Source organism: Narcine bancroftii, chromosome 6, assembly GCF_036971445.1.
Source record: "Narcine bancroftii isolate sNarBan1 chromosome 6, sNarBan1.hap1, whole genome shotgun sequence".
In the NCBI taxonomy this organism is placed as follows: Eukaryota; Metazoa; Chordata; class Chondrichthyes; order Torpediniformes; family Narcinidae; genus Narcine; species Narcine bancroftii.
In genome coordinates this window covers 202724408-202740982 of record NC_091474.1, presented here as the reverse complement: position 1 = coordinate 202740982, position 16575 = coordinate 202724408, and the positions used below count along the sequence as shown (strand labels likewise).

General features: G+C 44.5%; 1 protein-coding gene across 3 annotated transcripts in view; it reads left to right on the top strand.

Moving 5' to 3' along the window:
- The window catches only part of LOC138737731 (uncharacterized), a 70436-nt gene that overhangs the window by 11885 nt on the left and 41976 nt on the right, over window positions 1-16575 (top strand). For all 3 annotated transcript variants that reach the window (XM_069888332.1, XM_069888330.1, XM_069888331.1), the window contains one exon: window positions 92-211. In XM_069888332.1, the coding sequence (XP_069744433.1) occupies window positions 92-211 (120 nt within the window). The remainder of the gene's footprint in view (window positions 1-91; window positions 212-16575) is intronic.

Here is a 16575-nt window from a genome sequence, read left to right as displayed (position 1 = left end):
TTCAAAAAATTGGGTGGAAGATAGATTTTAAGTGTTAAGTTACAAATACAAATTATTTCATTTTTATCAATTAATCTTTTATTTTTACTAGTGAAAAGTGAGTTACCGGAAGAATACCTGGAGCCATATTATAATTTGTTACAGTCCAGCGATTTGGAAGTACAAAGGAAGGCATCTCTTTCACTGACCAATCTCTTAATGGAGGGTAATGGTGAGTAGGCCAGCAGAGGGAAAACATATTTGGCCTGTTTCAACATAGAGCAGTAAACCCGGGGACAGGCCTTTCAGTCCACTGTATTTTGTACTGACCTTGATACCAATTTTACCTAATCTAATCTGACTGCTCTTGGTCTTTATCCTTCCATTCCTGCCTAAATGTCTATTAAAAGTCAATTAAAAGTATTTGCTTCCACCACTTCCCTAGCAACGTGTTTTGCACACTTACTCTATGTAAAACACTTGCTTTGCATGTCGCATTTAAACTTTAACCCCTCTCACCTTAAATCTGTGCCCTTGTGGTGGGGTCGCTACTGCTACAGCCAGGTTATAGCTCACAGTTAGAGCTCCTGGACCATAGCTCAAGACTCGTGGAAGAAAGAAGACACGCACACTGGTAGAATGTATTCAACACTGAGTTTATTCAGGGGCAGCTCTGCCTTTTATAGTGAGCTCGGCTGTGTCACCACCGATGCATGGCTTGAGCGGGCCCCCTGGCCCCGATTGGGCCCCCTGGGATCTGCCAGCGGTGACTGGCCAGTTTTACTGTTCCACCGGCAGCCTATGGAAACGGGGGGTTCTCAGCCCATGCGAGGTCTTGCCGGTCCCCGTGTTTGATAGCCATTTTCAGTGTTGGTGCAGGCCATGGGCCACTACACGCTCATCTATTTGACATTTCCACCCTGGGAGAGAGACTCTGACTTTCTATCCTATCTATGTTTCTCATAATTTTATATACTTTGAGCAAGTCGCCTCTCAGTCGGAGAAGATGATCCAAATTTGTTCATCCTCAAGAACCTCATGTTACATTTACCAAAGATGCAGCGGAATAGGTTCTATTGCTTATACAAATCAGCCTAGACTTTAGTATACAAAAGAAAGCCAGAAGAGAATATTATCACAAAAATCTGCTGTAAAGGGAAAATTGTGCAGGGATAGTGGAGCATTTGATTCAAGGAAGGCAGCAAAACGATTGAAGAGTTGGAGGAAAATACAAGGAATATAGGTCAACATCATTATGATAGAAGAGGTTATTAATGCTAACCTAGTTCAGTATTGAAAATCTTTGATCTCCTCCTTTTCCTTTTACCTCTCATTTTGTGGTGGGAGGGTGCTGCAAAAGCATTCAACATTGAGCAAACACAGTGGGCAAAATTGATTTAGTACATTTCTTATTAATTTTGGAACCACAGAATGAGATAATTTACAACTGATTAAGCTATTCAGCTCATCACAACCCTGCAAGCCTAAAAAGCGTAATGGATTTATCGTACCTCCAGCATTAGCTGTTCGCCCACATCAAAAAATTTCATGTTTGATGAGGATTTTTGTCTTTACCGCTCTTTCAGATGATGAGATGCAGATTACTCCCCGTCCTGCCACATTCTAGGATAGATAAATTGTTTTCATCATCCCTTCAATCCCTTCCATACTGATGAAATTTATGTCCTAAGATTTTGACACCACTGATAAGGGAAATAGATCCTTCCGAGCTATTCTATCTAACCCTATTCAAATTTATTTTATCTCAATCTGATCTTCACTCAGTTTTCTCTCTTCAAAAGAAAACAACCTATCCTATCCAATCTTCTCCACATCCTATCCTCTATAATCACATCTTTCCTGTAATGTGTGACTAGCACTAGATTCAGTACTCAAATTGTGATGTCCTTGCTAATAAGAAAAGTTGTGAACCACTCTACCAACATGATCTTCTGTATTTAAAGCTATCTTTTTTCCTTCTCAGAATCAGAATTTATTGTCATGAACATGTCACGAAATTTGTGGATTTACGGCAGCATTACAGTGCAAATATTGGTATAAATTGCATTTTAAAATATAAATGAATAGTACAAGAAACAGGATAAAGTGAGGTAGTGTCTGTGATTCATTGTCCACTTGGAAATCTGGTGGACGAGGGGAAGAAATTGAGTGCTCATCTTCAGGCTACTGCACCATTTTCTTGATGGTGAAGCCTGTGTGGTGGGGTCCTTGAGGATAAAAGCTGCTTTTTTAAGACTTCACTCATCCAGATGTCCTCAGTGTAATGAAGACTGGTGTCTGTGATGTCACTGGCTGAATTAACAACTCTCTGGAGTTTTTTTCTGTCCTGTACATTGGCACCTCCATACCAGAAAATGATGCAACCAAACCGAATGCTTTCCACGGTACACGTGGAGAAATTTGCAAGAGTCTATGCTGAAATGCCAAATCTCCTCAAACTCCTCATGAGGTATAGCCTCAGGACAGATCCTCAGGGATGTTGACATCCAGGAATTTGAAGTTCTATACCATCTCCATCATTGGTCACTCGTTGGTTCGTGTTCTCCTGATTTCCTTCTGGTCCACAATCAGTTCCTGGGTTTTGCTAACACTGAGTGCAAAGTTGTTGTTGTGACACCACTCAACTACCTGATCTATCTTCCTCCTCTACGCTTCCTCATTGCCGTCTGTGATTTTGCCAATGACTGTGATGTCAAGTTGGTAGGTGGCATTTGAATTGTGCCAAGCCACACAGTCCTGGGTGTAGAGTGAGTGGGCAGTGGGCTAAACATGTATCTTTTTGGTGTGCCTGTGTTGATCATCTGTGAGGAGGTGATGTGGTTTTCAACTCGTATTGAATATGGTCTTTGGATGAGGAAGTCAAGGATTCAGTTCCAGGGGAGTGCAGAGGCCCAGCTTTGGAGCTTGTTGACCAGCACTGAGGGAATGATGGTGTTGACGGCTGAGCTGGCGTCGATGAAGCCAGATATATGTATATATGTATATGTATTGATCTAGAGCTGAGTGGAGAGCCAGGGATATTGCATCTGCTGTGGAGCAATTATAACAGTAGGCAAATTGTAATGGGTCCAGATCTTTACTTAGGTACCTGTTAATTCTAGCCATGACCAACCCTCTCAGAGCATTTCATTCCAGTAGATGTGCTTGATACTGGGTGATAGTCATTGAGGCAGCTCCCTCTGCTCTTCTCGGGCACCAGGATGATTAATGCCCTTTTGAAGCAGGTGAGAACCTCCAAATGCAGCAATGAGAAAATGAAAATTCTTATCTCTCAGTATCCTCATATACATTTCCTTGCCTTGAATAAGACCTTATTCTTTGCCACATTAAGTCCTATTTTTCTTTTCCTTTTTTTTGAATGTGTAGCGGCAGCTACACTGCACTTGAAAGAGCACACACAACCAGACGGGTTGAGCTCAGTGAGCAGACTGGTTTATTGCAGGCTGCTGGGCTGCACTTATACTCCCAGTCCAGACCTGGCTGAGAACCACGCTGGAGGGCACTGATATCACCTGGGTGTCACATGGTCCCCCAGTGTGTGCTTCTGAGCCCTGTGCTGGGACAAAGGGAAAAGCCCCGATGGCGCCATTTTGGCTGGCTGCCCCGCCGCGTGGCTTACAAGCAGGGCCAGTTCGCCTGCCTCATGGTGAACCGCCACACAGGCCCCCCCAGAAACGGCACCAATGTCCTTTTTCGCCGGGCGGCCTCGCATCTTGGGCTGGGCTACGACCACGGGCTCAGTGGGATCAAGGTGCGCTGGCTTCAACCTGTTCACGGTAAACACCTCCCACCTGCCGCCAATGTTCAGCGTGAACGTAGAGCTGAAACGCTGTACAACCCCGTACGGCCCCTCATACGGTCGCTGCAGAGGTGCCACAGTTGGGTGCCGCCAAACGAAAACATACTCAGCGGAAAGCAGTTCGCCGGGAATGTGAGATGGGTGAATGCCATGCCTGGGTGGCGGTAAAGGTTCAAACGAGTCCAAGCGTGCCCTGAGGTGAGGAAGTAGTTCGTGCAGCGACCGCTGGGGATTGTGAGGTGTGTTGACGAACTTACCAGGTAGTGCGGCGCACTGTAAACCAGCTCAGCTGATGATGCCTGCAGGTCTTCCTTGGGAGTGGAGCAGATGCCCAGGAGCACCCAAGGCAGTTCATCTGCCCAGTCGGGACCGGTGAGGCAGTCCATGAGTGCCGACTTAAGGTGGCGGTGCAGATGTTTGACCAGTCCATTGGCCTGCGGGTGGTAGGCCATGGTGCGGTGTAGCTGGATCCCCAATCTGTTGGCGAGCTGTGCCCAGAGCACAGATGTGAACTGGATGCCTCGATCGCTGGTGAGGTGACCCGGGACACCGAACCAGGCAATCCAACCATGCAACAGTGCTTGGGAGCAGGAGTCAGTGGAGGCATCTGGCATCGGGATCATCTCAGGCCAGTGAGTGGTGCGATCCACCATCGTAAACAGGTAGCAGTTGCCCTGGGAAATGCGTAAGGGCCTGACGATGTCCACGTGAATGTGGCTGAACCATTCCCGGATGTGCTCGAACTCCTGTACGGGTGCCCTGGTGTGCCTGTGCACCTTGGACATCTTGTGCATGTTCTGGCCTAGCCTGCGATCTGCTTCTGCAGCCCATGCCATACGAAACATTCTGCCACCATCTGGACCGTGGACCTGATGGACGGATGTGAAAGGTCATGGATGTGATGGAAGACCTGCCTGCGCCACTGCTGGGGAACCACTGGTCGCGGGGTGCCCATGGAGATATCGCACAGGATGGTGCCTTCGCCGCTCGGAGTCGGGAGGTCTCGGAACCGGAGGCCTGTGATGGCGGTCTTGAAGGCCCTCGTCTCCGCATCAGACTTCTGGTCCTGAGCGAGCTGGTCGAAGTCGAGGCCGGGCGTCAGCGCGCAGATGGCCAGTCGTGAGAGTGCATCGGCAACTACATTGTCCTTCCCCGTCTTGTGCCGAATGTCGGTGGTAAATTCCAACACAAAGGAGAGGTGACGCTGCTGGCAGGCCGACCAGGGATCCTTTGCCATCATGAGTGCCTAGGTGAGGGGTTTGTGGTCGGTGAAGATGGTAAAAGTCCTCCCCTCCAAAAAATAGCAGAAATGAGGCACTGCCAGGTACATGCCCAGTAACCTGTGGTCGAAGGCACTATACTTGCATTCTGGCAGGCAGAGCAGGCAGCTGAAGAATGCCAGAGGCTTCCAATGTCCATTCACCTGCTGCACCAGGATGGCACTGACAGCTTTGGCAGAGGCATCAACAGAGAGTGCCATATGCAGGTTGGTGTGCGGGTGATGAGCATGGCAGCCTTTGCGAGGGAATCCTTGGTGTTCTCGAATGCAATGCAGGCTTCTGGATTCCAAGCGAGCGTTTTGTGCTTGGCTGCGAATAGCGGCTGCATGATGTGCGCAGTTCCCAGGATGAAGCAGTTGTAAAAGTTGACCATACCCGCAAACTCCTGCAGCCCTTTGAGGCTGTCCGGGCGTGGGAACTCCCTGATAGCGGTGACCTTCGCAGCGGCGGGCATGGCTCCTTCGGCCATAATGGTTTTGCCCAGGAACTGCATAGACTTTTTCCCGAACTGGCGCTTGGCCGGGTTGATGGTAAAGCCAAAGTCGGCCAGCCGGGAGAAAAGGGCGCGTAGGTGGACCTTCTGTTGCGCCCGGTCCTTGCTGGCAAAGACCCAGCTGAGAACCGTGCTGGAGGGCGCTGACGTCACCTGGGCATCACGTGGTTCCCCAGCGCGGGCTTCTGAGCCCCGTGCTGGGAGGAAGGGAAAACCCCCGATTGTGCCATTTTGCTTGGCTGCCCCGCCACGTGGCTTACAAATTGGGCCGGTTTGCCTGCCTAGTGGTGAGCCGCCACAAATGCTTTATTTTCATTTTGTGGACAACATGTATCAAGAAATAACCATTACTTAAATATATAAATAGAAATGAAAAAAAACAAATCAGTGGTACAAGTTGTCCATATCTCCAAACAATCCCACTGCCTCTCCCCCCAAACAAAGTCCCAAAGTAAAGAAAAGAATGAAAGAGAAGATAGATAAGAAAAATAGAACAGAAAAGCAAGAAGAATAAAGGAACTTTTGGGGTTCGGTATCCAGTTCATAGGATCTGATTCCTTTTCATACCTAGATCTCTAGTTGGGAAAAGAACCAGGACGTAGAACACAGGAACAGAATAAGTGTCCCTAAATATTCAACCCTGCATTCTGCAAGTATGGCTGCCATACCCGCAAAAACATGCTATACTCTTCCTTAAATTGTAAGTAATTTTCTCCAGGAGAACATGACTGTGCATCTCATCAGGATATATCCAGAGGGAATCAGACTCCGAGTTACCGCAATACATTTCCTGGTCACCACTAATAAAATTAAGAAATTCTAATTGATATTTGGAGAGTTTCATTTTGGATTTTATGTCAACGGTATTTTCTAGGAGAAACAAATTTGGAATTTTTTTGTAATTGTTTCACAATATTTTGATATAATAAAATTCTTAAAATTTTCTCAAAAGGGTTTCACTTTTGAGCATGGCCAGGTGGAATGTTAAAAAAAAGGTTCCCATTTCTTCACCGCATCTAAAACATATATCTAATATATTGGAATTTAATTTCTGCAATTTCTGCGGGGAAAGATAAAGCTGATACAAAAAATTATTTTTCCCCAATCTATATCTTACATTAATCGTTTTGGTCATGCAGTCCTGACATAAATCGGACCAATTCTTATCACTAATACTAATATTCAAGTCTGATTCCCATCTTTGTTTTGATTTATATAACTCCCACTTAGGAGTTACCCGACTGAAGTAAGGAATACATTGCAGATGTAAACTTTCTTGTGTTCCCCTTTTGAATGGCTGACTTTTCTGTCCAGCTAACTGAAGCTAGTCTCTGTGAACCAACCAGGTCATTGTTCTATTATCTGCAAACTTCTTTATCATGTTCTTTACATTTGGATCTACATCATTAATAAATATTACGAACAATAAGCATCTGACTATTAAACTTCATGGAAACCCACTAGAGGCAGCCCTCATCAAATAATATACCCTTTGCTAACAGGCCAATTACAGAATAAATTTGAGAAACACTAGAATGCAGATACTGGAATCTGGAGGAAACAAAGGAAAGTTGGAGGGACTCAGCAGGTCATCCATGGAAAGAAATGAATAGTTAACGTTTTAGGTTGGCACCGCTTTTTGAAACTTGAGTGATTAAATTTGTTTCCCTACGTTGGATCCAATAAACCTTAATTTTTTCAATGAGCCTGCCATCATGATTTTTGTCAAAAAGTCTGATCAAATTCATGTAAAGGTTCCATTATTGTCACGTAATACTACAGTTAGAATGTAACATACATGAAATTCTTTAACTTTGTCTACCTTAAAGAAGACAGAGATTCGCCATTTTGTCCACGCCCCTTTCAGAAATAAGGCCCCAGCAAGGAACAAACTCACTACCCTTGGTTTATAAGACCAGGGCTCTAACCATTGAACTATCGGAGCATGTAGACTATACCCACTTCTTTATCATCCAACTTAGTTCCTCAAAAAGCTCGATTAAATTAGCCAGACCTGATTTTTATCTTGACAAATCCCTGCTCTGTTTAATCTATTTTACACAGCCTCTAAATCCAATAGCTTATCCACTACCAAATGTAAATAACTTGGTTTATCCTTTATTCCTTTTTTAAAACAACAATGCAATATTATGAATCCTCCAATCCCCTGGGAGAATGGGAAAATGATAGTCAGAAGCTCTTCACTATCCTTCCTTGTTTCTTTAACAAAATTCAATGCCTTATCCACTTTCAATGCCTTATCCAAATTCAATGCCTTATCCACTTTCAAGGATGCTGTACTCCTTAAAAACATCCTTTCTTACTGTGCCTATTCCACAAAAAACTTTACACGTCCTCAGCAAACATCAACATTATCCCCCTTTTTTGTTGCCAGCTGCAAAGTATTAATTAAGAAACTTGCCCACATCCTCTGCTTCCATGAATAGGTTACCTTTGTATGTGTCAGGTCACTCATCTGAGTGCTACTGGTACCATGTAACCTAGTACTACCTGTCATATGGTCAGCTGGTTGGTGACTAAAACGTCTCCCCCATCAGGCTTGCTTGGTGTGGAGGGTGGCTAGACATCCTGCAGGATGAAAAACAAGACCTGTCAAAGGGCAGATGAACCCTATCATAGGGTCATCGGCCATCTAGCAAACACTTGCCATGAAACGAGGAAAAGGGCATCCCTTGCACCGAAGCTTGGTCTAGCAACAGAACTTCCCCCAGCTATCTTGGGCCTCACTATGCTGCTGGATCTGGGAGGGGATGTCGAGAGGGTGGGTCTGGACATGCGCAACCCCTACTCACCTAAATCCATTCATGCATACGCTTTTTCTTTCTGAGGAGTGGGGTATCATATCAAACCCCACAAACTGACTGAAAGGAACCATATCATCATCCTATGGGATGGATAGCCAGAAGAAGAAGACCTTTTTAGTCCTGAATAGCTCACTTATTTCCTCTATTAGGCTCTTGCTCTTTTTGTACTTATAAAACTATGTTTCATTTTCTTTGATTTTACTTGCATATTTTTTTCAGATTTTTCTTTATCTTCTTAATTTCCTTTTTGATTTCAGCTCTACATTTTTTATGCACCATGTATTATTGAACTTTTGAAGTCTGAGTGCCACCAGGGAATTCTTGACAGAATTTTTTGTGTGAAAACCAGTATCTTCTTCTTGAGTGTTGCAAGCTGCTGTGATAATGACTTGCCTTTGGGTGTCTGTGTTCCAGGCTGCTTTCACTAAGTTATAGTTCAATTGACCTTTCTCTATGTGGTAAACCCCTGTTGAACATATTTGTCTGGTCGGACACACCCATTGGCCGGCTGTACCTGTGGCCCCTCCCACAGTTTCCTGATTAAAGGTGACTGTTCCGCAGCCCCCTCCTCAGTGAGCACAGTCGAGCCGTATGGATGTGCCTTTGTACTTTAGTTAATAAAAGCCTATTGGTTTCTCAACCTCAGTTTTTGAGTAATTGATGATGCATCAATTTTATTCACTAAAAGTTTTTAAAATGGAGCAGATCCTGAAGCCAGAAAAGCTGGAAATTGACCCTCAATCACTAACCTTTGAACTCTGGCTACACTCTTTTGAAGGATTCCTGCAGGTATCTTCAGTCATCATGTGGTCAGAGACCGATAAATTGCACGTAGTGCATCCCAAGTCGATACCCTGGTGTACTCCATGATCAGGAATGCCACATCGTACCAGAATGCCATGAACATTCTTAAAGGCCAGAACCTGCGGAAGATCAACATTGTCTATGCCATGCACCTTCTAGTGACCCACAATCAGCGACCTGTGAGTCAAACGGCAAGTACCTTTGGGCTCTGCAAGGCCACGTCTGCTGCTGAGTACACTGAGGTCCTTATAAGGGACACCTACGTAACCAGGATCAGGTCAAACTACATCCGTTAAAGATTTTTTGAACAAGGGGAGCTCAGTCTGTGGTGAGCAGTTGAGTTGGCAGGAGGTGGCTCTCCAGAATATGTAGGCCTACTAAACAGATAACGCGGCTGCCTCATGGTTACCTCGGGTGCTGCCATCTTGGGACATGCCGCCACCCCTTTGCTCCACTAATGAGTTGCCACAGTAGCATTGCTTTGTGAACACCTCCCACCATTTTCGTCTGGTTCCGTCGGTGACCTGTCCACAGCCATGGTACTCCAGGAGCACCCAAAATGCTAATTCTGCAGCCTTGGAAAGCACCAGAGGAAATGCTGCCAGCAAAGGATTCAACCTGCTCCAGCTGCAGGAAGAATGGACACTACACCAAAGTGTGTAAGTCTAAACCCCTTCTTAGCAGCGCCACATATGGATTGCGGGGGTCACCATCTTGGGTACCATCTTGGGGATTTAGCAGCACCGCTTGTGGGCCCTAGGGACCACCATCTTGGATGCCGCCATCCTCCATAACAGTGACAAGCAGCGACCCAGCACTGGCTTCCATCACACTCGACCAGGACAGCCCGCATCAGATTGCCAGGTCAATGATGGACATTAAGGTAAATGGCCACATGATGAGTTGCCTATTCAACAGAGTGCCACCATGGTGTGGCACTTCTCCCTCGTAGTAATGCTGGTGAATCAAAAGATCTCCTTGGCTTCCAGATCACATACAGTGAACGTCCGTGGCTGCTGTGTAGTGACTCTAACTATATGTGGTACAGACTATAAAGACTTTAAACTTTTGGTAATGCTGCAGCTCTGTGCTGCCGTGCTATTTGAACTTGATTTTCAATGTCTCCTTAAAAGCGTGATGATGGAGTTCATCAGGTCCCATCCAACCCTCACTGTCTCTAACTGGCGATTTTCAAATCAACAGCTGCATTCCACCCACTCCCCACACCCATCGAACATGGCCAACAATCCTGTCACCCATCATAAACAACCTGCGGGCTCTTCACACTTAAAATCACCCCTCCATCATTGTTCGCCAACCTCATCCCTGACTGTAAACTTGTTGCCACTAAAAGTAGATGGTACAGTGCTGGGGACAGGGACTTCATTTGGGCAGAGGTACAGCTTTTACTTAAGGAAGGGATCGTCAAAGCCAACGCCAGCCCTTGGAGAGCACAGATAGTGGTAGTGAGGAATGGGGAAAAGAACAGGATTGACTACAGTCAGACCATCAGCAGATGCATACCCTCTCCCTCGTATAGCCAACATGGTGAACCAAATTGCACATTATCGGGTCTTTCCTACCATCGACCTAAAGACGGCATATCACCAGATCCCTATCTGCCCGAAGGACCGCCAATACACTGGGTTCAAGGCGGATGGCCACCTCTACCATTTCCTGCGGGTCCCCTTTGGTGTTACGAACGACATCTCAATCTTCCAATGGGAGATGGAGCGCATGATGGACCAGTATGAGCTGCAGGCCACTTTCCTGTACCTTGACAACATCACCATCTGCAACCACGACCTGCAGGACCATGAGACCAACCTCCAGAAATTCCTCCAAACTGCCAAGCTCCTCAACCTCACATATAATGAGGCCAAGTGCATTGAGAATGGAGTCATTGACTGCATGCGGCCACTACTGGAACTCCCACTGCCCCACAGCCTTAAGTCTTGGGTTCTTCTCTTATTATGCCCAATGGGTCCCTAATTATGCAGACAAGGCCCACCCCTCGTCAAATCCACATCCTTCAACCGCATCAAGGCAGGCTTCGTCAAGGCCACAATGAACACTTTGGATGAATCCATTCCATTCTGGGTGGAAAGTGATGCATCAGACTTTGCCCTGGCTGCCAGTCTTAACCAGGCAGGTAAAACCAGTTGTTTTTTTTTTTCCCATACCCCGCAGGACCCCGAAATTTGACACTCCTTCGTCAAGAAAGAGGCCCAAGCCATTGTCGAGGTAGTGCGGCACTGGTGCCATTACCTGGCTGGCAAACTATTTAACCTACTAACTGACCAACGTGCAGTTGCATTCATGTTTAACAACCAGAAGCAGGGAAAAATTAAAAATGACAAGATACTGAAGTGGATAATTGAACAATCCACCTACAATTATGACATCTTGTACTGGCCGGGGAAACTTAAGGAGCCACCAGATGCCCTGTCCCATGGGACCTATGCCAGTGTGCATATTGACCACTTACAAACCCTCCATAATGATCTCTGCCATCCCGGAGTTATCAGGTTCTTCCACTTCATCAAAGCCTGCAATCTGCTGTAATCCATCGAAGAGATCAGATCCATGACCAAGAACTGCCAGGTCTGTGCTGAGTGCAAACCACACCTCTACCAGCCAGACAGGGCCCAGTTGATAAAAGCCACCCACCCCTTTGAGCACCTCAGTGTTGACTTTAAAGGGCCCCCACAGACCACAATGTGTATTTCCTCAGTGTCATGGATGAATACTCCCATTTCCCATCTTCTGCCCTAACATGACAGCTGCCATAGTCATCAGTTTCTTCACTCTATTCATCTTCCCCAGCTATATCCAATGCGACCAGGGCTCCTCTTTTATGAGTGACGAGCTGCGCCAGTACCTGTTAGCTAGGGGCATTGCCATGAGGACGACCACTGGCTATAACCCCTGGGGGAAAGGGCAAGCAGAAAAGAGAATGCCACAGTCTGGAAGGCCATCCTCCTGGCCTTGATATCTACCAACCTTCCAGTTTCTCGCTGGCAAGAGGTCCTCCCGAAGGCGCTCCACTCCATCAGGTCCCCTCTATGTACTGCCACGAACGCCACACCCCATGAATGTTTTTTCCTTTCCCAGGAAATCTTTGTCAGGAACCACACTGCTGGCATGGCTGACATTCCCAGGGCCGGTCCTACTCTGGAAGCATGAGAGGAACCTTAAGTCCTACCCCCTGGTCAAAAAGGTCCATTGCGTTCATGCCAACCTGACGGACATGAGGACAGGGATAGGGATCCGATAAGGATCTGGCACCTATAGGGGCCTTGGAGACATCCACTGATCACTCCACACCCCCTCACCCCTGACCACACACGATGTCCCTGAACCATGGTACCCTGTCTCTTCCCCAACAGGGGATACACCAGACTCATCGTTGCTTATCCAGCAGCACAACATCGACCAGCATATACAGGTGCCCAAGACTGTCCAGGACCTTGTGACTGCACCGCAGTCACAACTGATACTACGATGGTCCCAACAAACAACCAGACCATCTGAGAGACTAAATTTGTGATTTTGTAAGCACCATTTTACCTCTCTGGACTATTTTTAAAAGCAAGGGGTGAATGTTGCATGTATTTGTCTGATCGGGTGCACCCAATGGGTGGCTGTACCTGTGGACTCTCCCACATACTCCTGTATAAAGGTAACCATTCCACAGCCTCCTCCTCAGTGCAGAACAGTCGAGCAGTACGGATGTTTCTCAACCTCAGTCTTTGAGTAATTGATGGTGCATCACTCCCTTTCCAAATATTTACTACTATTTTCAAATCATCATGGATTCACACCACCCAGCACACACTCTGTTCTCACTGCTACTATCAGGAAAGGAGTATAGGTGCCACAGACTCCTCAACAACAAACTCAATCAGGGATTCTTTAGAAAAACGCTTACTTTTGCACTTCATTGATTGCATTCTTTCTGTATTGCACAGCTTGCTTACCTTTCTTTATTTGTTTACATGTATACATTGAATACAGTTGTTTTGCACTTTGAATAATTGGTAATTCTGCCTTGCCCGCAGGAGAAAGAATCTTAGGGTTATATGTAATGTCATGTATGTGACAATAAATCTGAAACCTGAAATTTGGTTTTCTCTCCCTTGCAAATTCTTTGTTACTTCTCTTCTGAATCAAAACTCCTTTTTTTTTCCTTACAACTGATTTAAAACTTTTCAAAAAGCTTCAGAAAGCTCCAGTGCAACCCACCCACCTTCCCCTAGACATGAGGAAATAAGTCCCAGCCTAGTAAAGGGACAACTCGTGCTATGCATACTGATCCTACCTTTTCCAGAACTTGTCCTAATACCTCAATATTGTAAACCAGTGGTTCACAACATTTTTTAAAAAAATGCCATAGGTGCTTTGAGGTTAGTAAGGGATTACTTAAGGTGGTATGTGAGTTTGAGACATGCTGATCTAAACTTTTCTCCCAATCATATTTTCTACAACACATCAGTCTTCACCCCCCCCCCCCTTCCCCCCACTTCAGTAAACTCTGGGGAAATAGCACAAGGTATAATCCAGAGATTATTACCTTTGAAGAATGCTTCTCAATATATTTCCTAATTCTTTAAATTCTGCCCACAAGACCTCATCCCTTTTTGCTGCCGATATCATTCATACTGATTAGACCACAATCTCTGGCCATCATTTACCCTCCTGTTCAAGCTGGTAGGGTGACACAACTAGTGGAACTCATGATTCACAGTTCCAACAAATCAGATTCAATTCTGACCTCCATCATTTGTGGAGTTTGCTGCAGATACCTGCAGGTACTCCAGTTTCTTGCCAGAGCCCAAGATGTGTCGGTTGGAAGTTTAGTTGGCCAATATCCTTATGCATAGCTGAGTGCAGAATCTGAGGGGAGCTGGAAATGTGTAGACTATAGTTGGATTAGTTCAAGTGGGAAGTATAGACTCAATGAGCTAAAAGGGATGTTGCTGTGCTGTCCAACTCTAATATTTTACGGCTTTGATTATATCCTTGAATTGATCCTGGTCCCTCAGAGGAAACATACTATCCCAGAATCATTTTTGCAGTTGCACCAGTCTGCTTCCCTAACTATAGAATTATTTATCACTGTTGCTTTTTTGATCTTTCTCCTCCCTCCCTGTTCAAAATGAGCTCTAATGGTATTGTTTTGGCTATGACCAAACTTCCCCAGTGGAACCCTCTTCCCCATGGTTACTCTTTAGAGAGCGAGATGCCTTCAGTAATCTCCTAAATTACCTGCCAGTTCTTTCTTGTCCTCTGCCAATCAATCTGTCTGTAACTCTCTTACTTTTTGCCATATGTCTAAACTTGCCAATGTTTTCAAACTGAGCATCAAGTTTGAGTAGTTTGAATTATATGATGCTGTTGTTACATGTCCTATCCAATCTCTCTTTAATTTCTTGTGTTCCACTTCAGTTAGATGTGTTTCTTGCACGAATGCTATATCAATTTTTTCTTTCTTCAGTAAATTTAACAGCTTCTTCCTTTTGATTTGGTTATGTATTCTATTAATATTTAAAGTCATATAGTTCAACATGGCCATTTCATACTTTGTTTATCTTTCCTTTCCGTTTCCTCATCACCACCTTCCCTTCTTATCCATTTCTGTTTTCTTTTTTTGAACACATTGTAAGACAACATTTCTAAAACATAAAATATTTCCACTATTCCCATATCTAAAATTCCTTTAACCCCAATAGTCCGTCCCTTCTCTGATTTGCCCTTTGTCCCTTGTCGGGCAACCACATCTCCCCTCTCTATTTGGATTTGCGAATCCGCTCGCAAGCGTCAACTGATTTCGCAGTAACTGTTATTCTTCCCCACCCAGCCCCCCAGAAAAGATTTTAATCTTCATATATAACAAAGCTACTCTCTTAATTCCCTCCTTATTTCCTTTCTTTCCCTTCTTAGTTCTTACTTATACTTTATTCTTCTTTTTTATATATAGTTTGTTGTCATTTTTGTTCTTTTTACATCTCTTTATCTCTCTCTCTGTTTTGTAGGTGTTCTGCAAATTTTCGTGCTTTTTACGAATCCAAGAAAAGCACCGCTGGATATTTTAACATAAATTTATAACCTTTTTTCCATAGGGTCGATTTTGCTGCGTTAAACTCCTTCCTCTTCTTCAGGAGTTCAAAATTTATGTCTGGTTAGAAAAAAAAAATTTTGACCTTTGTATTCCAGTGGTTTTTTTTGTCTTCTCTTATTTTTTTCATTGCCTTCTCCAATATATTTTCTCTTATCGTATATCTTAAGAATTTTACAAGAATGGATCTTGGTTTTTGTTGTGGTTGTGATTTAGGGGCTAATGTTCTGTGTGCCCTTTCTATTTCCATTCCTTCCTGCAATTCTGGCATTCCTAAGACCCTGGGGATCCATTCTTTTATAAATTCTTTCATATTTTTGCCTTCTTCATCTTCCTTAAGGCCCACCATCTTTATATTGTTTCTCCTATTATAATTTTCCATTATATCTATCTTCTGAGCTAACAGCTCCTGTGTTTCTTTAACTTTTTTTTATCAGATTCTTCTAATTTCTTTTTTAAGTCATCTACCTCCATTTCTATGGCTATTTCTCGTTCTTCCACCTTGTCTACTCTTTTTCCTATTTCTGTCATGACCATTTCTAATCTATTCACTTTTTTTTCTGTACCTTTTATTCTTCTTTTTATTTCACTGAATTCTTGTGTCAGCCATTCTTTTAATGTTTCCATATATTCTTTAAAAAAAAAATTATCCATGTACTGTCCCTTCCCTTCATCTTCCATTTCTCTGTATAGAGTTTGATGTTCTCCCTCCTCTTCTTCTGAGTCCACTCCAGGATCTGTGTCCTTTACCTCTGTCTTTTCTGATCTTCTTGTTGGGTTGTTTATTTTATTTTGTTGGGTATTTTTGTTTTTATTATTTTTATTAAAGGTGTCTTGGTGTTGGTCGTCTTCCTCTGGGTTGGTCATCTGTTGTTTCTCTGATTTCCTTTTTTTATTCTCTTCCTTCTTGTTCCCGTTATTTTCTATGTTTTCCTGTTGGGAGTCTTGCTGTCGTGTTATACTTGTGTGTTTCAGCTGTGGAGATTTACTCCTCAGCTGGTCCCCCCTCCCGTCAGTGTTGTTTTTGTCTTGTGCATCGCGCATGCACGAATCCTCACGCATGTGCGGTTGCACACTTTTATTTGGCTCCATGAGCCATCTTTGTAGTCCTGAGTTTGGGGTTTCCACTGACCTCAGGGAGTGGGTTTCTCTCTCCACGGCGGGCCTCCTCGTACAGGTAAGGCCTTCACCTTTCTCTTCCGACATCTTTCCTTCTTCTTTTCTTCCCGTTGTTTTTGGTTTTTCTTTCTTTGCTG